Below are 23,824 nucleotides of genomic sequence, written 5' to 3' on the forward strand. Positions count from 1 at the left end.
TATTTATTTAATTCAATGAAATAATTGCGATATCTATCCAAAGCTAGAAAGCACATTGTGATCTAATACAAGAGCAGCAAATATCTAACTGCAAGGGAGACCACTGTGTTGGTATGTAAGAGATTGCATACAAGCCTGTCCAAAAGGTATTTCAAATAATGAAACAAATGAACTTGGTATTGATATTTATTATAAAAAATAATATGAAACTAAATTAAAGCCCAATTATGAAATCACAGATTCTTCTGACGGTCCAAAAATTATTTTGAAGGGTGGAACCGGCAACTGAGTGTCGCTATCATACAAAGCACATTTCTTCAGAAGTGGCACAAGGACTGTTCCTCCATAAATACCTAGAACAAAGAGTGCATTAATGAAAAAGGTTCAGTAAGCCCGACTCTACATTCTATTTACTTAAAGACATATCTTAGTTTTCTATATGTATATAGGCAAAATGTTTTCCTACGGACAAAATTTATCTAAACTTTGTGTACTGACTATTTATGAGAATCAGACAGCTGAAGCAGAATCGATTAATCGGTCCGATTCTGATCTCTCTCCGATTCGATCAATCTGAAAGAGTCGGAACCGAAAGACCAAAATAGACTATACTGTAATGTAGCAATATGGTAGTAACAGCAAACCTTTCTAAAGACTTTCACATTATTGTATGACTACTTTTATTACTTTTGATGAAGAATTTTATAACACAGCTGCTGTAGTGTGCAGCCTTTAGCAACTGCCGAGCAGTCAGGGCCCAGATGTTCGAATCTTTAACATAATTATATTTTACTAAAGCTTAAAATTAAAGGCTTCTCGGAATACTGCAGATAAATTGTGTATAAAGTCATTTTTTTAAGGAAAGAAAAGAAGGATAATGAATTCAGTATCTATTGTGTGGAAGTGTTGAGGTGAAAATCCGGGAGAGTGTGTTAAATAGCCTGAACCTCTTGTTTGGAATTAGTTAGATAAGTAAGGTTGATTTTTGTCTTCATTTTAGATCTAATCTTTGTGGGACTTGTATAACATTGGCTGGAATATACGTTATCTGTGTTTGTCGTGATGCTAAAAACTAACCAAGATTTCTGTTGCATGGCAACAATAGGACTTTTGGGGTTGTTACCTCCATTAGATTTGCCCAACAGAGATGACGAAGGCGACGAATTCTAGCATTGTTTCAGTGTGTTCGTTTATTAATGAGTTAGGTACTTACATCACATGGACACAACTTTTTTGTTATTTGGAAAAGAGGTCCCTTTGAAATATTTGTATTAAACCGCGCAACGCCAATGTCCTTTCAGATCTCTAGTACTATGTTTACATTTTAATAATTCTTAAAGTCTTTTAGTAACTATTTTCCAGGAAGTGTCAATTTTAGCAGTTTGATTATAGCTATATATCATTTTTTCCAGCATGTCTATGTAGTATAGAAATGCATCTGTTTTAGTGCCTTAGCTACTCACATGTTTCTTTATATTTGAATTATGTATATATGATAATACATGTATTTTAATTTAACGCCAACATTAATACATATTTGTTGAGCTTTCCTGGTTGTGATTTTATTTACTCTGGTTCTAAAGGAAGCGTTCATTGTGACTTTCTCCAAAATCTCTGTTCCGATAAAAATCAAATCATGTACTGTTTCGTACCAGGTTCGAAACACGGGTTTTCGGAGTAAACTGCTGCAAATCGATGGTTTCGTTTTAATGATTAAGTGCGACCGTTTTCACTATCGTATTCAAAAGATTGTTGTTTTTCAATTACTAACGTGTGTAGCCACCTCTTATATTGATAAATAAAGCATTAGCACATCGGCGCACCGACCGGACGTACCGTTGTTAGGGCCGGGAATGTTTAGCTCATTTACTTACTAACAGGGAGTATTTGATTCGCAACTTTTTATTTGGACCCGTGAGCTTTAGGCAGCAAAATCGTAACACAAACATGACCAATTTGTAAAATGAATACATCCACGTATAAGTTAATAAAATGCTTCAAAATGTGATTAAAATCGTTTTTTTTTTAATTGAGATTTTTGGGAGAACTTACAGTGCAGTGTATCTTTTGTAACAGTCTTTTCTTTGTTTGTTTTGGGTTAAATGCCATTTTCAGCAGTATTTCAGTGATTAATGGCAGGCATCTAGCCTAACCAGTGTTCCTGAATTCTATACCAGTAATAACCTGTCTCAGCCATCAATAAGCTGAAGAACGGAAAGGCTCCTGGACCTGACAGCATCCCACCAGAGGCACTAAAGACATCAGCAGCAGCTACAGCTGACATCATTCAGGGCCTACTACAGACTATCTGGGATAAAGAGACAGTACCAGCTGAATGGCAGAATGGGTACATTGTCAAGCTGCAAAAGAAAGGTGACCTCAGCGATTGTCAGAACTGGCGTGGCATCCAACTGCTCTCCATACCTAGTAAAGTCCTCACTCGCATTATCCTAGAGAGGATGGAGAAGGCAGTAGACTCAGAACTGAGGGAAGAACAAGCAGGCTTCAGACCTGGAAGATCTTGTACAGACCAGATAGCTACTCTCCGTATAATCATAGAACAGTCTATAGAATGGCGATCCCCACTTTATGCCACCTTCATTGACTTCAAGAAGGCCTTCGACATGATAGACAGGACTGCAATCTGGAGCATACTCGCACGCTACGGTATCCCAGACAAGATCGTCAACATTATTCGGAGCATGTACAACAACAACACCTGTCAAGTCATCCATGACATGAACCTTACAGATCCCTTTGCTGTCAACAACGGAGTACGACAAGGATGTCTACTGTCTCCTCTCATCCTCTCACTGGTGATTGACTGGGTGATGAAAACAACAATGGAGCAACCTAGAGGGATCCAATGGACACTTACCAAACGACTCGAAGACTTGGATTTCGCAGACGACATCGGTCTCCTGTCTCACACCCACAGACAGATGCAAGAGAAGATAGAGCATTTACAAGCTGTAGGAAGACGAACTGGCCTGGAAGTGAACAGAATTGAGACAAAAAGCCTGTGGATCAATGCGGCCCAGGATACAGCTATCCTCATAGAAGGGGAACCTATAGAAGATGTACCCCAGTTCACATACCTCGGCAGTGAAGTCAGTAAGACAGGAGACAGAGAAGAAGATATAAGGTCCAGAATAGGAAAAGCTAGGTACGCTTTCATCACCTTAAAGCCAATCTGGGACAACAGGGCCTTACACCTCCGTACAAAGATCAGACTGTTTAACATCAATGTTAAAACAGTTCTGTTATACGGCTCAGAGACCTGGAGACGCACAAAAACACTAGACAAGAAACTCCAGGTCTTCATCAATACAAGCCTGAGAAGAACCCTCCGCATCAGATGGCCGGAATGAATCTCAAACCAGGAGTTGTGGCAAAGAACCAGCCAAAGGCCAATTGCGGAAGAAATCCAGATGAAGAAATGAAGATGGATTGGCCACACCATTAGAAGAGGCCAATCATGCACAGCCCGTCATTCTCTGGACTAGAACCCGCAAGGAAGTCGCAGAAGAGGTCGTCCCGTGCAGACGTGGCGGAGGACCCTAGACTCCGAGCTACGAAAAATCCAGATGTCTTGGGGAGAAGCTAAACAGGTTGCCATGGACCGTACCAGATGGAGAGCTGTTGTGAAGGCCCTATGTCCCTCCAGGGATGAAGAAGACTAAGTAAGTAAGTAAGTAATAACCTGTTCTCCGCAAGTAACTGCAAACTGCCCAACAGAGATGGAGAACGAATGATTTAAGACGCAATCTCATTTATCATATCGTTGCGGAGAACATACGCCTCGCCCAGAGATCGAACACACGTCCCCGTGATCCGTAGATCTGCGCTCTCTCACTATTGAGCTAAGCGGGCGGGCTGTTCTTATGTAACAGTTTAATTTTAAGTTTTCTTTCATTATAGTGCCTTACAAAGAAATGGAGAAACAGATAAATTTATGAAGTAAAATAGTGGTTAGCTGTGGCGTCAATCCTATACTAGAAATATTTCGAAGGATGACATGCTCTCTTAGTGTGGTATAAAGGTTCGCGTATATTTCAAATAGTTATGTGTGATTTTCATCTGTACTGTATTAATGTATTACTGTTTGCTTGCATTTTACTTATCATTTAAGAACCAGCTTTAAGATTGTCTTGTGGCAATTATATTTATAAAACTTACATTGTTTAGTAAAACTTATATTGTTTAGTATTTTTGCTTGCTCTGTAACTATGTTTTCATCATATATATTTAATAAAAACGCTTAAATGCAGAAGCCGGAGCTTTCGACCTTTCGGCCTTCTTCAGCTGCGTTTATTTAACAATGTTTACAACAAAACCCTAATTATTCTCAATAAAGTATCAAAGGAAATTATTAGCTAAAATTGTCTAGTATATATGTGTAATGATCATGTTTCAAAACATAATTCAGTGTTATTAAATGTGTCTGAAAATGATGACGTTAAACGGTTATTCATATTTATTTCGTTAGTTAGATCCATGATTTATTTTTTTTCTGTTAATTATACATAGACAAGCTTGCCACACAATAATTACATAAAGAGCTACGCATGAGAATCAATTCAGACGTACATGAGGCTTTTGTCCAACATTTAGTAACTATGTTGGAAGAATTCTGACTCAAAGTCAGGACTCTTTTCAATATCGTAAACCTTTATCATAGTTTCATTTTTTTTTGACATCGTAGTCTCGACATTTCAACAGCGTAGTATCTTATCATCGTTTTAGATCTTTTATACGTGTAGTTTGTAATAGGTTGTTAGGTTTTTATCGAAGATATTTCACGACTTAGAAGATTTCAGCAAATTTCTCGATTCAAAGCTGATATAATGTTATGTTCTTGCCTTCGCAAAACTGGGGAAAAACACAAAAACAACTAAAACGCCACAAGTGAACATATTAGTGCATATCACTATAGAAAAATACTAAATCTATTGTAAAAATACGGAGAATAAAGGTATGTATGATTACTTGAATTTGTTTATATGAATTTGTTTTTTAAGTGATATATACGTTGTAGATACTGATAAAGCCCTGCAATATGTTCGTCAAAACTTTTATTCAGATGATAGCGGTAATATGCGCTTTAGTTTTCTTTTTGGATTTTAGTGTAAATAATGCATAACGTGGATGTTTTTGATATGATTGCCAGATTTTTATAGCGTTCTTTTCATTTATAAGATAACCATTCAAAATTATATTCATATGCTTATCTTACTAATGAGTTTGATTCCCCCTTTGTGTTTTGTCAGTGATGTTTTCTTCTTTTTAGAATTTATAATGGATAATATTAGTGCGTAAATCAGTTACTTCCCCTTTCAGTTATATTAACTTATTTGTTGGCTGAGTCGATTTTTTTTATATTCTTGAACTAAATAAAAATGGATTTTCATCACATTAAATTTGTTGTGAATCTGCATACGTTTCAAAATAATCAAGGTTAATGTAATGTTTAAATATTTAAATATTCTTGAAAATTTTCGAAAAAGTAGAGTGTTATTTATAGATAACTATACATCATGGAAAACGGTAAGCGTGACAAGAAAACCGCAGTCTCTTTGTTTACCAACATTACGTTTCTTTATGAGGCAAAACATCTTGCACTAATCAAGATAACATTTGCTGAATTAGAAAATATATCTTGTTTAGTTTGCTAAACTTCTTTGATGAACAGGACATCTAATTAAACTATGGAATGTGTTAAACTCTTCAACTATTTTTACCAGACTTCGTTCATTGCTGTTGTTTTTGTCTGCGCATTAAGCGGCGTGTCCCTGCCAAAATTGATTCTGATCTCAATGCACGGATTTCAGTTCGATTATCTGGATTTAATTGCACCAAATCAAGCTAAAAGCTTTCAATTTATGATAGGAAATGGAGTAAAAGCCAAATCAATCATGAATGTTTTCCCGACAAATACTTATCCAAATCATTACACGCTTATCACTGGATTGTACCCAGAGTGTCATGGAATTGTGGACAACAAATTTTATGATGCGGTATGGAATGAGTATTTCGATTCGATTTTGATAATAGGAGAGACAACGTTGATCCATTCTGGTATGATACTGGAGCAGAGCCGATTTATGTCACAAATAAAAAAGCTGATCCTTCGCGGAACTCGGGTTCGGTTGTTTGGCCAGCAGGTATTGGAAAAGTCAAAGGTATTGGACCAGACAAAGTAATTCCTTACGCAGATTCATGGTCCCGCATTAATAACACTGAGCGTGTTGACACGATAATTTCGTGGTTCACTGATAAGATTGTTCCTATTAATTCAGGACTCCTGTACTTCTTGGAGCCGGATGGAATTGGTCATGTAACCGGCGGGGGTTCTAAAAATGTTACAGATATGATCAAAGGCGAATTGGATAACGTGTTAGGATATTTATTCAAGAAATTGAAGGAAAACGGTCTCCTTGATGAGATGAATATAATTTTAACATCAGATCATGGCTTTGCAAACTACAGAAGGGATAAGGCAGTCTTACTTAGTGATCACTTGAATTCGTCTTGGTATAAAACAGGCTCTGTTCAGTTCGGGAATTATGCCCTTCATAAGCATATCTTTCCGGAGGAAGGTTTGTATGATTTAAAAGCCATACTTTATAAATTTAATTAGTATGAGGAACATATGTAAATAGTTGACGTTTCTTTCATTTAAAAAGGTTCAGAATACAATCGATTCATAAAGCTTGAGGTGACTTTATGACTTTGACCAATGACCTATAGGGAGCAGATTTTTGTTCAGTTCTAATAATTATTTCTGGTAAAACACTGAAAATTTTATATATTGAAAGCGACATCTAATGACGCTAATTTCTGTTTATAGGGCAAGAAGAAAATGTGCTCCAAGCGCTGCGTAACATCCCTTATTTAAAGGTGTACAGGAAAGGTGGCAGCGAGTTGGACGGGCTACACTACAACTCTAGTACAAGGATAGCCCCTATTGTTATCACTGGGTCTGAAGAAGGAGTGGTTATATTTCCTGATGAAGCTAGTCGAGACAGGATGAAATCCGGTAATTTAAAACAAGCATTTAGCTCGATTATACGAAGTTTATAGAAAGCTATCTTACTCACTCCGGAGATATATTTGATTCATACCTTGCCCAGTTGTTCGATATTATCACCGGCTGCACGTGACCCAAGATCAGTAACGCTAGTGCCAATATTTTATAAATTACATTTGTATGCTTCTTTTTACCTAGAATTTCAGGTAAAAGTTTTGATGCACATTTCATCCAGTCTCTAGTATAAGTGAATGGATTTGCCTGAAATTTAAAATTGTTTGCCCACATATAATACAAATGAAATCTGGAAAGTAGATCCCTCGGAAGCACCGAGAACAAAGCAAACAGTAAAAATTGCAGACTCGGTTTGATTAAGTCTGTTCATGAGCAGTAATACAAAATACAACACTGCCTACGCCCCCTAGCACCGGCTTAAGCAGTATTCAATCTTCAAATCTAAATAAGTTGAAATCAATGATCCCGAAGGACCAGATAATATAACAACACTGAGATGAAGAGCGACTTTTACGGCCGCCACACAGAATTTAACACCCATTGTTGTGAAGTAAATAAAATCTGGAAAGTAGAACACCAAGAACAAGTCAAACAGTGAAAATAGCCAAAACTCACCAATATTTCATGAATTATGCTCCCATTTACTTCAGGTTTAAGTTTTGCTACATTTTTATTCTATCTCTGTCATTTTTTGAATGGATTTGATTTAAATTTAAGGAAGTTGTCATATTATCGTATTATAATTAACAATTAACGTCACATGACGTTATGTCCATGGCCTTGACCTATTACCCTGGCTCAAATATTCCATGAATAACGCTCTCTTCGTGATTTCAGGTTGATGCACTTCCATTCTATATCGGTTATTTCTAAATGGATTTGACTGAAACTTGAAATAGTTGTTCAACATCAGAAACAAGCATAGAAATATTTCTGTGCGGTATCTCTACTCAGTACTAATAATAGGTCAATTCGTTCATGTATTCATTTTATATGGTTCATGAACATACTGAAACTAAATAGTTCAAACATCCGCTGTGCACAGAAAAGTTTATTTTTCATTTCACAGTGTCGTGTGATTCATACTGGATTGATTAAAAAGCATTTTACTATTTACAGTTTTGATACTATCTCACGATGTATGTTTATATATCTTTTAATTATTTGTCATGGAATTCCAGTTGGTGTCCATGGATATGACCCATACCTTGTGCCCAGCATGCGTCCATTCTTCCTTGCAATTGGTCCAGCTTTCAAAAAGGGATACCTATCTGAGCAGTTTAACTCGGTGGACATTTATCCTTTGATGTGTCATATATTGGGTATCGTGCCTGCTCCAAATAATGGCTCCTTTGAGAATGTGAAAAGCTTATTGCGAGAGAAATCAGTCATGAGTAAGATGCCTGAAAGGTCAACAACTGTGATCTTACGTTAGTGCAGTTTTCTTTTACACATGTTGATGCTAAATATCGAAATAAGTTTTAAACAAGTCCGATTTTGAAATATTCGTGTACGTTCATTAGAGTTGCTTAAACCATTTCAAGAAGCTTAAAGAGATTAAAGTCCAAGGAAAAAAGAAAAAAAAACTACCAGAATCTGTTCTGTCTGTATGAGTTTTCAAGCAAATCATATATTTCTATTTCTTTCTATTTTTACACAGTAACTTACTTATTCAGTGATCTAAACTTACTGGAATTGTAGAACATATTGGTATGGATTGAGTCATTTAAGAAGTTACATAATTTGTGAATGGTGAGTGAAATGTGAATAGGGAGTGAAAAACTTAATGCAATTCTTTCAATCATTTTGCGTAAATCTATTACAGTTGTAATTTTTGCCGGACTGTGTGCACTTCTAGCTGGGATATATACCGTCTGTACCTGTCAGAAAGCAAGGAAACAGCTTAGACTTGGTAACAAGACAGCACCTGAAGTTACATCGTCTGGGTCCGCGACGGTCAGTGCAGAAGCTGAACGTCAGGACGAACTTTGAGCCTATGTTGAATAAATTTATGTACATCTACATGGAGCAGTAGCACCTTTATGATTCAATCACGATAAAGTGTAAAAAGACGCTGTGTGTATAAGGAATTACTGAATATACAAATGGATACTTTATTATCTTACACCCTGCTATATTTCTAAAATAGACTGGTCAATCGTTGAGTTTGGGAAGTACCACTTATTATTCAAAGGGATATTTATTGATTGAATAGCAAACCGTGCAGACTATGAACGTGCTGTCTGATCTTGGTCTGCGCTGGTCGCAAAGGCAAAATCACTTGCCACCGGCAGGCTAAAGGGTAAACATGCCCGCCGAGCTCAATAGGAACATCGCAGATCTACGGATCGCGGGGTCGTGAGTTTGATCCTTGGGCGTGGCGTTTGTTCTCGTGACGATTTGATACAAGACATTGTGTATGAAATCATTCGTCTTTTACATTTGATTCATGTGGGGAAGTTGGAAGTTACTTACAGGTTTGTACTGGTATAGAATCCAGGAACACTGATTAAGTGAAATACTGTTGAAAAACGGCGTTAAACCCACAACAAACAAACAAAAGAAAATACTAACTTTTCACAAAACGGCTTCAAAGACGCCACATGTATAATGATATGCAAGTTGATACCTTAAAGATATTTCATCTGTTCATCTGTTTATTAAAAGATTCACCAAAAACTTTGTATTGTCTAAAGTATATATTGAAACAGTGCTGTTTAAAGCAGTATTTAAGCATTTAACTAGTAAGAATGATTCATTAAGCAAGCAGAAATGTTCATATCAGTCCGATGAAATGCTCAACACAACTGTCCTAATGAATTAAAATGCACGCGTTATAAGCATATGTTGTTTAATAAATTTATTTCATATTTTCATCATTGTTGTACTAAAAGCTCATAATGTCTGATTTTTAAATGTGGCTGCCGCATATTCCGTTATGAATATAAAATACATTGATTTCTTGTTAAATCCTATATTTCTAATAATTACTTTTTTTAAACATTTAATTAAAGGCTTGAATATTACTGAATATACTAGAATGTTTATTTAATCTATAAGTTTTTAGTACCTCCCTTTACGGCTTCATCTATAACAGTTCGTGTGCAATATTAAAAGTAGTACTTTTTAGCCATGTAAGTACGCATAAAATCTATTTAGAAAGCTGTTTCATCTGTTTTTAAAGCACACATTTAAAGTTTTATGGACTTTAAATTATGTGTACTTTATATATTTCACTGGTTCGCTTTGAAATATAAAGGATCCATCGATGAAAACCTTCTAATTTGCCAGTAACTCTATATAACAGTATTAAGCCAGGTCATAAGAATGTTAGCTCTATAACCATTTGATAAGAGCTCAGCCTGATGATTAAGAAGTTTTCTTTCCATTATAATCATGTGCTGGTTGGAAGATTTTTTTCACAGAGTTATCGCCCTTTTAGTACCCAGCATAATATACTATGGTACCATTTTTGGTCCGGAATATTCCTCAGGAACCCACTTGCTAGAACTCGTAAAAATTTCATAGGAAACTTCACTTCCAATAGGAGACGCGCATTTTGTCTTCATGTTCCGGTGAGACGATTTTTCACTGAGTTATTGCTCTTTGATTATTCAACATTAATATACTGTATACCTTTTCTTGTTCGGAGTATTCCTCAGCATTTTCAATGAGTCCCATACTCAATAGGAGCATTTTTTACACTTTTATTATCTTTAACGTCTCTAGAACATTCTTCGAATTAATTTGTTAGAATGGATTATAAGGGGACCCTGAGACTTTCGATGAAGATGACTCTCATTAAATGAAGAAAAATAAATAAAACAAAAAACAAAACAATCGACAAACAAAGAGTGGCTTTGCAAAATCTGTGCTGTAGGTAGAAACTTTGAATTTATTTTTAAGATCCCCTTCAAAATATTTTAAAGCATTAATTTACTTACCATGTGTAAGAAAAACATATGTTCTACAGGAGGAAATGAAATTTATGTTTATGGTAGTATCAAAACACCATTCTAGCAGACAAAGATTGATAATAAACATGAAATGTAAGGAATTTTGGTGAAGGTGTATTTAAACCTTTGATGCTTTTGGTGTAAGACAGACAGCTGATTTTTTACCCTTATCATGCTTGACACGACTGATTTTGCCTTTGAGACAAAGATCTGCACTGTTCGCCATTCATTCAGTATCTTTTAGAAAGCACCCCTTTTAACAATTAATGGTACTATCCAAATTTAAAGATGGACAAGTTAATTGTAGAAATTTAGCAAGGGTAAGGGTTAAAACTAAAACATTATACTGTTTATTCACATGTATTCAATATTGAATTGTATGGCAATATTTGTCCGCGGCTCAGTGTCGGACTGTCGAAAACTACAAATAGCTAGCCCTATATATTAAGCAAAAACATATCCAGCCAATTCACAGTTATACACGATATGTTTAGCTCATTCCCGGGAAACATCGACCGGACTCAGAAATGTTATTAACATGAAAATGATTTCGTTGACTGCCAATGGTGTCGCTTGCAACCATCTTCAACTTTGAATTGAAGGGACTCACAAGACTCACTGGCAAGACTATCTTCAATACATTGTGTCACATGTAGTCGAAGAAATATTCTGATGAAATAAATAGGTCAGACACAATAACAGTTCTATGGGGTTTTATTCTTTTTCACTTATGTAAGAATTATCACATTTTTAGCGTAAGACTGCAAACTCCTTTAACTCTTCGAGGGTACACCAGGAAAGACTAATGTAAAATATCTTATCTTAGGCTAATTGACTGATGTGATACTGAATTCTTTGTCAACTATGGTCAACAATGGTGCTTTTTCATAGTGAATATTCAACCCAAATAGTTTCGTTGATAAATATTTTTACTTTCTTCTTCCTTCAATGTATTACTAAATTTATCAATGTATATGTTAAATATGCATACCAATGTATACTAATTGTCCTAACTTTAAACCACAAACAATCTCGCTTGCCATTTTATATACATGACGTGCATCAACAAAATATGCATATGTACATTTGTATCATGTTTACAATTATTCATCAAGTTCTACAGAGAATAAACATGATCAAGGCAACTTCGATTACCTGTAAAACCGTTTTGTTTGCCACACAATACATTTTGAGCTTTAAGTCTCCCAATCTAATATGTGCACAAATTTTACAAGGAAGAGTGAGTGAGTGAGTGAGTTGGGTTTTACGGCGAATCGACACAAAATGGTCATATACCGCCGAGAAGAAGTCATATTGCAAACGCCAACTGTAAAGCCTAAACATTGATGTAAAAATGTAAAGCATACCTAAAAACATCCATGTAAAAATGTAAAGAACACTATGAATAATGTAAAACATATCTAAAAGCATCCATGTAATAATGTAAAGCATATCTAAAAACAGTAATGTAAAAATGTATGTACGTGTGTGTTAAAATATCAGCTGCAAACATAATAATATTGCAAGATGTAAATAAATATAAGAAGTGTTAGATCCTTTGATATATTCCTATCTGCTTTAAAAAAGATAAAATATTTCCAACTGAACTTTGTCAAATAATTCTCTCAAAGATTGAACGTCATAATATGTACTGCGTTGTGTAGCAAAGTCCACACAGTCGATTAAAATGTGTTTAATAGTTAGCGGTGTTTGACATGGTACACATTTGGGTTGATCTTCTTTATTCAAAAGTTATAAGGAAGAAGTGTTATATCACTGTACTGTAATGGGTCTGATTGGGCACTTTCATACCTGATCAGTACAGTATTATTTCGAAGAATTTCTATAAAAAAAGTTTCCTCGAGTCCACAAGCTTTGCCAAGCTTTACATTAAACGTAGCCTTCTTACCTCATCCCTGGTAATTGGTCTATTTAGAGCGGAACAATGACTTTATAAAACTATAAAAATAATTTCATCATTTAGACAATGCTTCACATAATAATTTAAAAAAATAGTCTGAAACATGTTGTCTGTATCAATGACGTGTGTACCGTCTTAAACAGTTTCTAAGAAAATTCGGTGACTATGTCAAGTTTGCCAGAAGCCTTGTCAACGAGAGATCCGACGAGAAGGTAAAAAGTCTCCCAGTGCTTGGATTCAGTGTTGTTATATTTTCTGGTCCTTTGGGATCATGGAGTCCATTCAACATATTTGTAATAGAGTTCCGCTTAAGCCGGTGCTAGGGGGTGTGAGAGGTGTTGCACATTTCATTACCTCTCATTAACAGACTCAATCAAACGGAGTCTGCAATTATTCTTCTTTGTTGCATTCTTTGCTTCCAAAGGATCTTTTTACAGCTTTTATTAACTATCACAACAGCAATCTTTAAGTGCCGTGTGGCGACTGTAAAATGTCTCCCCGTACTTGGATTCAGTCTTGTTATATTTTTGGTTCTTTGGGATCATGGAGTCCATTCAACATATTTGTAATAGAGTTCCGCTTAAGCCGCTGCTAGGGACGTGAGAGGTGTTGCATATTTCATTACCTCTCATGAACAGACTCAATCAAACCGAGTCTGCTATTATGCTTCTTGGTTGCATTTTTTGCTTCCAAAGGATCGTTTTACAAATTTTATTTCCACTTTAACACGCCTACAACTTTTATCAATTAGCATTCTTTTCGACTGATATACACACCATTTTTTTTTCTTTGTACACAAGATAAGTTTTATTTTAAGTCGGCAAGACATATAAAAATGCAACATAAGCTTTGACTGAGTTTTGTATCAGAGTACTGAAAACAAGTGTTGTAAGTAAAATAATTTCATTAGTACATAGCTTAAAAACAAATTACGACTTAGAAGTCTGCATAATTCATAAATACCAAATTATTTGAGTTTACATATTAATTAAAATATAATTATGTTAAAATTATATAATATCCTTATCTACACCAATTGCACAAACAAACTGCTAAAAGACAAGACAAATAAAGAGATAGTGGTTATAAAGTAGCAAGTATCACATGAGAGCTCATTTAAATGTGAAATTCTGATCAACTCCATTATTGTTAAAAGTACCACTAAAGGAACATAAAAGATTTTTAACATAATGCGCAATACATAGGCTTTTAAATGCAAAGAGGTCACAATATATATATATCACATTTAAGTACTAAAACAGGTATGTCAGCTTTGTTTTCAAACCTAAACAAATTTCAGTCCTTCATTCTAATATGCTTTCTTTTAGCATTTGAAAAGGGTTTATAACACAAAATATATCTACCCGTCAAAAAGCTTTAGAAGCGCCCGTCTCGTATAAAAATTTGCGCTTGTCATGAAGATAAGTAGCAAAAAGAAAAACCTCACATAAAAATAAGTGTAGTTAACAATACTCGTACAACAACCAGTAGAATCTAGTAATATGATCTTGAAGTATAACAATGTAAATGTTTATCAGGTTATAAGAAAACTTCTTTTCAACAAAGTGTCAATTTAATTTAGATTGTATCAGTAATCTAAATGCATGAGAAATACTAGCATTCAGCTTGATAAAATCCGTTTTCAAGGTTTTATGGCATAGTCAGTCACTTATGATGGTGAGGCGTTACTTAATCTACTTCTAGTTGGCGGTTGTTTTGGCGATATTTTATTAGGTACACAAATTACACACACATGTAAATATACCCAGTCTCACCTCCGACACTTCGAAATTAGCAAAGTTTAGGTTGTAAATAGGCAGTATTTAATACTCCCAAAACATGTCTAGTGTTTTCTTCATTGTTCATTATCTATAAACAATTTGACCATTAACATACCACTGAGTATATGGTGTAGACAGTCCTTATATCTGATATATGTGAATTCTTCGTGTATTTTACAAACAATTTACGCTATCTTTCCCGTCATGCTTTTTATCCGGATATACTCAAAAATGCGCTTTCCAAACGCTTGACAATTGCTTTCAAGCAAATGGTACTTGTTAAACGTCTCGTTTTCATAATCCAGCATCTCTAAAAGGGCTTTTACATTCACATTTGAAGAATCCTTTTTTTCTAGTGTTATTTTTGCCCCATTGCTTCTTTTTTCGCCTAGAATTCTGTCTCTAACTGCTGTTTCATTCTCGCTTCTTTGTATTATTATTTCTTTAGCATTCTTCTCTATGGACCACCACCAACTATTCGTTTTAAATACGACAAATCTGTGATAAAACCACCGACATGTTCCTGTGATATTGATGAGTGGAACTTTGTAGGAATAGACGTCTAATATACTCTCCCTTGAGTCTTCCATCATTTCCTTTTCGTTCAGTATAGTGCGACTCGTGGCAATCATACCATTTGAATTTTTGTCAACTTCCGGGTAATATGAGACCCGACTAGCCCAAACCGGTGTGCTTCTAGACGCCCCCATTCCTATTAAAGATGTTGACACAATGAATCTGAACTAGTTGGTATCCCTCAAATGCTTCGTGTTGATTATTGAAACGGGGACAATATGCTTATTATAACAAACTGAATAAATCGGGAGTGTACTGTACGATTTCTTTAAAGTGGCACAAATACAACGCTGTGATAAGTTCAAAATAGGGATGTTAAATCGAAATGTAATAGATACTACAATTAACATTACATCTTACATCTAAATTGTTAGTAAGTTCAACAGAACAATATAGGTATTTGTTTGAGCGATAAAGCTCGCATGTAATTTGAATGGCAAACTAATTAAATTTGTACCCAGACCTGTAAGCCTGGATACATTTGAAATAGTTTTGCTAGCAATTTATTATTAGCTTTTCGAAATAAATATTTTCGGTTGTACTAACATGATAATGTTAATGGCATATTATGTAATATCATGCGATTTCTATGTAATGAAAATAAAACAAGCAAATTCGATGAATTGATATCCCCCGCCTAATGGGTTTGTGGTGAGAAATGGCAAAGACATATATCCGGTAAAGTGTTAAGGATGTTACTAAGAAGCAAATAATTTTATTACATTCTAACTTAAATGAACAGATGTCCTTAAGAGAGCACAATACATTAAGAACTGTTGAACGTTGGTGGTGACGGGTGTGTGTGTGTGTGTGGGGGGGGGGGAATAAATGTTCATGGAAGGTTTGACATTTTTGTCACATGTTGATAATAAATATTGATGGTATTTTTTTGGGGTGGCTAGAGGGATGAGGCGTTAGGGATGGGGGTGAGGGGGAGGGTGCATGATCAGGGTTGTGGGGATGACTGGGTGGAAGAGCGTTGGTTGGGGGGGGGGGGGGGGGGGTGTAAGAAACAATTATGCATGTTGATAAATTTTCACGAAAGGTTTATGGTTTAACAAATTGAAAAGAAAATTGTGGTTGGGGATGGGGATGGGGAGGGGAGAGGGTGACCAGGGCGGTGGGGTGACCCGTTGTTGATACACAACTTCTCATGTTGCTAATAAATGTTCAAGGAAAAAAAATGAAAGAAGTTTGATAACATTCTTCCAATTGGTTAGTTTGTTATGTAAAAATACATGGGGTTTAAAACAATTAAAGGACAATAACTCCGAAGTTACTAAAGAGATCTAACGAAATTGCGTGCTCACTACCACATTATGGTGATCTAAATTGAATTCAAGTTTCATAGTTCTAGGTCAAATATAGCAGAAATTGCCATATTTATTGTACCCTATATAGTTAGCACTAGAAAGTACCAAGGACCATAACTCTTTTTACTTGGGCAATCTGACTGACATTTGACGTGCTGCATTTCCCTTTAGTGGTGAACACATATATGAAGTTTTATTCAAATATTCTAAACCACTTTCAAGATATGGCTCCTGACGCACAGTCAACGCCAAAACTATACGCCTCCGCCTACGGCGAGGGATAACTAGATATAGAGGGTATTTGTTTGCTTCAGTGTAAGACTGAAAAATCTCCCATGATTGGAAGCAGATGCAATTTTTTCACGAATGACATAGCCAAGAGTGAATGTAAAAGTATGGTGTTCATGAGTTAAAGATATTTTGATCTTACATGTAAAACAGACACATTTTCTTTATGTTTTGACTAAATTTTCCAATTTTATAGTTTCTTACTGACTTTTCATCGGAAAATAACAGATATATATTTTATTCTTATACTTCGATAGTTCACCGGCAAACATGTAATAAAACCATTTACTTTCTCTTTGTAAGTATATTGCATAAATCAAACTTCAAACAAAGACAGCAACTATACTAGTACTCCTATCTGAGTCTTTTCCGAAATGGCGTGGCTTATACAAATACATTATTATTTTGTTTGCATATAACAGTTAATTGTGCCATTTAAAAAGATCTTACTGTACGGTTTTGCGAATACAAATACGACATATAGTATAGGATGACTAAAGCTCTATTTTAACATTATAAGGAAAACCAACATGTTACAGTAAAACAAATAGAAATTAATTTATTTACGGCTGAAATAGGAGTCTAAAATTATGTATAAACTTGATAAGCAGTATGCAGATTTTATAATTTTCTTCATAAGAAATTATATTTGATCTTTATTACAGTATGTATAAAGAAACGACAATAATTCAATAAATATAGGTGTTTACCTGCTCTTAATTTGTTGCACTTTCGGTTTGACTTTGAGCTATGCGCATGCGTTTTATATACTAATAGATTTATGAGAAAGAACACTAAAGTTTAAAGGTGGGTTGGAATGTATAGAAAAGAGGATTCGTAAAGCGGGCCACATGAACCGTCTTAAATAACTTTCTTATTGACAATACTGCCCAACTTCGAATTACGAAAATGACATTGATGATGATAAAACAAGTCGAAATATAAATCCAAATATTTGCTAGGAAGGCTAGGTTAATTTTCTTGCCACGTTTATTTACAGAGTGTTTTAAAACAATATATACCTTGTTATCAAAGTAAAAGATACTTAGGAATAGATTTGAAAGTGTAAATTGAGATAGGAATGATAAGGAAATACATATAAAATTGAATGCATCATGTCAGAATGCCAAACAAAGTAATACCAGACAGAACATTAATTAGTACTGACAAGAAACAAACAAGACAATGTACATTTAGATGATGTAATCCAAATAAAAGCCAGATCGACTCTTTAAATAGCACTAGTTTATTATTGTTTTAATTTAAGGAACAGATTTTTATTTTGTGTTGCCTTTTAAACTGTTAATTACCTACATACCCTGCTGCAAATAAGTATAGGTAAGAGGATTCATATATTATAAGCATTTCTAGTCTATACCGATGACGAGTTGTACACCTGATTAAGGACGTATTTCAAGTGATGTAACATGGTTTGAGATTTTATTCCTATATTTTTCACCAATCTGGTGAATCTTTCTCTTTGAATTTAAAATGACTTCCTGTTGATATCTAACATTACTCAAATACTCGGGAAATTCATATACATGTACAACTACACTCTTAAACCGTAAAACCAAGCGATGCATATCCCTGTAAGATATTAACCACCAGATTGGTGAAAAATATACGAATAAAATCCTACACCATGTTACATCAAAACCTCTTACCTATACTTAGGTGCGTTGTTTATAATTCTCCCCAAAAAATCAGTAATAACCCGGTTCTTATTTAGTAACTTTAATTGGGAAGTGCATGATAAGAACACAATCAAGTGATAAAGGCAATTTATTTATCAGATTATTTTATTGTGGTGTACTTTATAGGAATGCAGTGACATTCTGATATTATGAATTTGTTTGACAAAGCAATTTCAGGGTTAATTAGGAAGGTCAGATTTGTCGGTAAGCAAGATTCAGGGCAGTAGCAGGCTGGTCTTAGTCTGCTCTGTCCACTATTCAGTCAGTAAATTTTCAGTGAATACCCCTTCGAATAATAAATGGTACTGTCCAAATTGAATGATAGACCAGTCTATTTTAGAAATTTAGCAGGGTAAAGGTTAAGGAACGTCTTACATACATTGTTGTCTTAGATAAAGGACGCCCTCGTTGTTTTAGTAAGGGCGTAGAATTATTTGGTAGTCATAATGTGTCCATGCCCTCATTACATAGCAGTACTTACAACCTCTGGTAGCTTCTTTTTGAAATAGCATGTTCTCGCCAATTTACCTTGCCTTTTGTCATCATTACACAGCAAATATTTTACTAACGAAACTCAAATAAGAAGAAACTACAGCTGTCACAGTAATGCGAATAATACCTCCACAATACGGCATTGTCACAGAAGTATGGTGAATTTTTAGTTGGTAAAGGGCCATAACTACGTAAAAAAATTGGTTTGTAACCAAAGTCAAACTTGATCTGCATTTTATGATTTTACACCTGTGTACCAAAAAATATTTAAATCTGTCCAGCCTTTCATGAATTATTGTCCGGAAGCCAAGAGTTTGGCAAATCTTAAGTTGGAAAGGGGCCACGTCAAAAATGGTGCTTTGTAGCCAAAGTCGAACTACTTGACCTGTACTTTATGATGTTACACCTATGTACTAAAATTTATTTCAATCTGTCAAGCCTTTCCTGAGTTATTGTCCGGAAACCATGAAAGCTAACGGACCGACAGACAGACCAACCGACCGACAAGCTCACTTCTATATACTTCGTTTGTGGGGTATGAAATGTATAATACTTTTGTGGCCTTTCAAGGAAGTATATATAGATATTTATTTAATTCAATGCAATAATTGCGATATCTAATCCAAAGCTAGAAAGCACATTGCGATCAATACAAGAGCAGCAAGTATGTAACAGCTAAGGAAGACTACTGTGTTGTCATGTAAGAGATTGCATGCAAGCCTGTCCAAAAGATATATCAAATAATGAAAAGATAAACTTCATATGGATATTTATTATATGCATTTTATGGTAGATAAAATAATTTATGTCATTGTATAGCATTTGGGTAAATGTTGCATTTATACAACAACCAATCAGAGAGCTCCATCTAATCACATGATCAATTCTAACCAATCGGCGTAAAGCGCCTTCCTTCTCTTAGAATAATTCCATCGTAAAAGCACGCTTCTTTGTTTCGGAAAGTTTTTTAACATTTACAAGTATTTCAACAAAAATAAATTAAAGCTCAATATCAAATCACAGATTCTTCTGACGGTCCAAAAATCTTTTTGAAAGGTGGAACCGGCAACTGAGTGTCACTATCATATAAAGCACATTGCTTCAAAGCACAAGGACTGTTCCTCCATAAATACCTATAACAAAGAGTATATTAATGAAAGAGACTCTACATTCAATTTACTTAAATACAATTTTCATCTATGCTCAATAAAGTTCTGTGAAAGTATTTTTTTTTTGCGTTTACATGTCGTTTAGGGAGTAAACCAAAATATTCCATAAGTAAAGGAAAGCCGCAAAAATGCGTTTACATTTAAGTATAACAAACGTTGTTAATTTAACAGATTCATCATTCGTAATGAATGATGTACAAGTTCAGATTATTTAATGAAAATACATCAGTTACCTTACGCCAACAATGTGTTGTAAATAACAATCCAGTGTGTCGATTTCAACCGTTGATTGCTGATATTGTACAATATCTACAATTGCCCAAGAACTCTGGTTTTTGCATGCTGTCGCGGAACTTGCACAGCATATCTGTATATAAATTTTAGCAATGTTTTAACTACGTACAATTTACCTGTGGATAATGTATAGCAATGTTTTAACTTTGTACAACGTATCCGTGGATAATATATAGCAATGTTTTAACTTTGTACAACGTATCCGTGGATAATGTATAGCAATGTTTTAACTACATACAATTTATCTGTGGATGATGTATAGCAATGTTTTAACTTTGTACAACGTATCCGTGGATAATGTAAAGCGATGTTTAAACTTTGTACAACGTATCCGTGGGTAATGTATAGCAATGTTTTAACTACATACAATTTATCTGTGGATGATGTATAACAATGTTTTAACTTTGTACAACGTATCTGTGGATAATGTATAGCAATGTTTTAACTTTGTACAACGTATCCGTGGATAATGTATAGCAATGTTTTAACTTTGTACAACGTATCTGTGGATAATGTATAACAATGTTTTAACTTTGTAAACGTATCTGTGGATAATGTATAGCAATGTTTTAACTTTGTACAACGTATCTGTGGATAATGTATAACAATGTTTTAACTTTGTACAACGTATCTGTGGATAATGTATAACAATGTTTTAACTTTGTACAACGTATCTGTGGATAATGTATAACAATGTTTTAACTTTGTACAACATATCTATGGGTAATTTGTAGCAATGTTTTAACATTGTAGAACAGTCCCAGTTGAAATTGTTAAATTCAGCTATATTTTACGGGAATTGAAATTATACATCTTGCAGGAAGTGCGTGTTTTGATTCGTTTATCAAGTTCAAGATAATTAGTTACATCAAGATTATTAATTACACGTGTACTAGCTGTACTGATTTAACATGTCATGACGTAAATCATTTGAGTTTCGAGACAATGAAGATGTAAAGGTTACTTCTTCATGTTTAAATGGCTAAAACTGGTTAAAGTCTGTATCAGTAATCGAATATGTTCGTTCCCACTTTTCAAGGCATTGATTAAACTTGGAATAGAGGTAGATAGATACGAGGAGGAGTGCAGTGCATAATTACCATAACTTAAGCTCGGTAATTTTAATTTATTCCCCTTTTAATTTTTGATTTTACTTAGCTTGTCCGGAGCATATGTGCAAAGATATATCAAAGATTGACTTCGAACTTGGACTATAGATAGATGACAATAAGGATAAATGCAGTGCGCAATTACCATAACTCAAATATAAGTAATTAGATAGTTATTTCCCCTTTTTCAATTTTCTTGTCCGCCCCTTTTCGTGATTATTTCATAAGATATTTCAAAATATTTTAGATATAATTAAAGGATAATTAAAGAAGTTCATTGAACAAGAACCATAACTCTAGCACAAATACATTTTGAATTATATTACTAAAACTACATTTTGCGGTTTACTTTTCCGTTATATTAAAAAAGTCCCGTGTGTACTAAAGCGTTGGCCTATATATCTAACTTGAAAAGTAGCAGAAGAGTAGCTGTGGTGTCTTAAATTTTATACATATGATAAGAAAAGAGTCGTTCAGATGCCATCTTAGTCAGTAGGTCAAGGTCATATATACTAAAACAGAAAATATAAACTTCTTGCCAATACATTTAGCTTGGATTGCTCTAGTTTAATTCATGTTTCACATAAGGTGAAGTTGAAGTTGTTTTCTTTATTTTCTTAATATTTTTGTCACCCGCCAGGAGTAATATCACCATTGAAAAAAAGTGCAAAAGCTAAGACCCCTACCTCGAAACCATTTTTGTGGTTTACTTGTAAACTACTCTTGTCATTATTGAAGGTTATCAGCATTGTTTGTCGCTGCGGATTAATACTATATCCTGTAGGAAAAGGACCTTGAAAGACAACCTCACTATCGCTGTAGACCAAATTCCTAGCCCCTAACACAAGACGAGCGGCGATATCTTGTTTGTATCTTGGATGAATGCTGTCATAGGAAAAGAAAACACCATTAACAGATTTAAAAAAAACAACTCATTTCAGTAAATGTCATAAACATCGTCCTCAGTCTTTCTAAAAACGTCCACTAGCTTCTGTATTAATAACAAACTATGATTTATTAAACTAAGATTAGTACTGATTCACGCAAAACCGTCTGAAATGGTACTGAAAAGATACATTTTAGTGCGGACGCTGTGGTCCAGTGATAACACTGTCTAAATACGTAATGAGGGGTCATGAGTACGAGCCCCCGCTTCTCGAACTAAGATACTAACATTCTGATTAGAGTCATGTGCATGGGTGTTTTACACTTGGTTTGTAAAAAAAGAAATCAGCGAAACTTTTGGAATCAGACCGTCTTCTGTAACATGTATTTTCCTCCCACTAACATTTCTGAAATCCTTGTAGAGGATTCGTCCAGGGGTTTTACCGGTGGTGACTATGAATGGACTTAACCCTGAGCCTGCTAAAGTTCTAAAATGATCTTGTCCATCTTTCAATTTTGACAGTACCATTAACTGTTAAAAGGAGTGCTTACCAAAAAGATACTGACTAAATAGCGAACAGTGCAGATCATGACCTGACTGCACGGATGTGCATGCTGATCATGATCTACACTGGTCGCAAAGACAGAATCACTTGCCACAAGCAGGCTTAAGGTTAAATACAAATTACTTACGCTCCAGTTGGTGACTTAAAATCTGGAAGATCAATAGCCACCGCCATAAAAGTGTTTGGCATATTTGAGTTTGGCACATAACCGACATTTGTCGTCTGCGCCCATCGTATCTTCGGAAATCTACCAACCATGTCACCTTTGCGGAAAGGGGCTAGCTAGATGAAACAATAAACCAAACTTAGTCATTAAACATCACTGGTAAATTATTATTATACCAGGTTTATATAGCGCTCTTTTCATGATAAACACGTTCAAAGGCACTTTACATATAGGTCACAAAAATATAAATAGTTTTCCCTATATATTCTATATAAAACTGATATTTTTAATGAGCTACAAAACATAGCTAGACCCATTTTAGAGAAGAAATCCTTGCTTCATTTTAAAGAGTTATGATAAAACTGACATAAAATGAAGAGAAAAGTAAGTGTCATGTATCTTCTAAGAGAGACTTCTCTTGTCACCTTTGATTACAGTATAATCACATCAAAATCACACTGCTGTGATCTAGAAGTACTACTCGTACTAAAATTGAGTTTCGCTTCACAAAATGCAAACTCTTCTCCCAATTGTTCTACCAAAATGTCAAAAATACACCCACAAGG

The 23,824-nt window shown here is 34.8% G+C and overlaps 2 protein-coding genes and 1 long non-coding RNA gene across 3 annotated transcripts; 1 reads left to right on the plus strand and 2 right to left on the minus strand.

Moving 5' to 3' along the window:
- Positions 1 to 5,882: 5,882 nt before the first annotated feature.
- Positions 5,883 to 9,692, plus strand: LOC128556096 (bis(5'-adenosyl)-triphosphatase enpp4-like). The gene is made up of 5 exons (XM_053539998.1): positions 5,883 to 6,078; positions 6,300 to 6,599; positions 6,851 to 7,039; positions 8,227 to 8,475; positions 8,871 to 9,692. Exons 1-5 carry the CDS (start codon positions 5,883 to 5,885, stop codon positions 9,035 to 9,037), a joined length of 1,101 nt encoding a protein of 366 aa, XP_053395973.1. The 3' UTR covers positions 9,038 to 9,692.
- A 1,650-nt stretch (positions 9,693 to 11,342) lies between these two features.
- LOC123550793 (uncharacterized) lies at positions 11,343 to 17,645 on the minus strand. Its single transcript, XR_006686261.2, has 2 exons — positions 17,591 to 17,645; positions 11,343 to 15,415 (listed from the first exon to the last, which is right to left on the minus strand). It is a non-coding gene; the product is annotated as an uncharacterized LOC123550793 (long non-coding RNA).
- An 842-nt stretch (positions 17,646 to 18,487) lies between these two features.
- On the minus strand, positions 18,488 to 23,379 carry LOC128556140 (sialate O-acetylesterase-like). The gene is made up of 4 exons (XM_053540086.1): positions 23,220 to 23,379; positions 22,328 to 22,526; positions 20,472 to 20,605; positions 18,488 to 20,202 (listed from the first exon to the last, which is right to left on the minus strand). Exons 1-4 carry the CDS (start codon positions 23,348 to 23,350, stop codon positions 20,082 to 20,084), a joined length of 585 nt encoding a protein of 194 aa, XP_053396061.1. The 5' UTR covers positions 23,351 to 23,379; the 3' UTR covers positions 18,488 to 20,081.
- Between the last annotated feature and the right edge of the window lie 445 nt (positions 23,380 to 23,824).

The sequence above is a fragment of the Mercenaria mercenaria genome, chromosome 4 (assembly GCF_021730395.1).
Source record: "Mercenaria mercenaria strain notata chromosome 4, MADL_Memer_1, whole genome shotgun sequence".
In the NCBI taxonomy this organism is placed as follows: domain Eukaryota; kingdom Metazoa; phylum Mollusca; class Bivalvia; order Venerida; family Veneridae; genus Mercenaria; species Mercenaria mercenaria.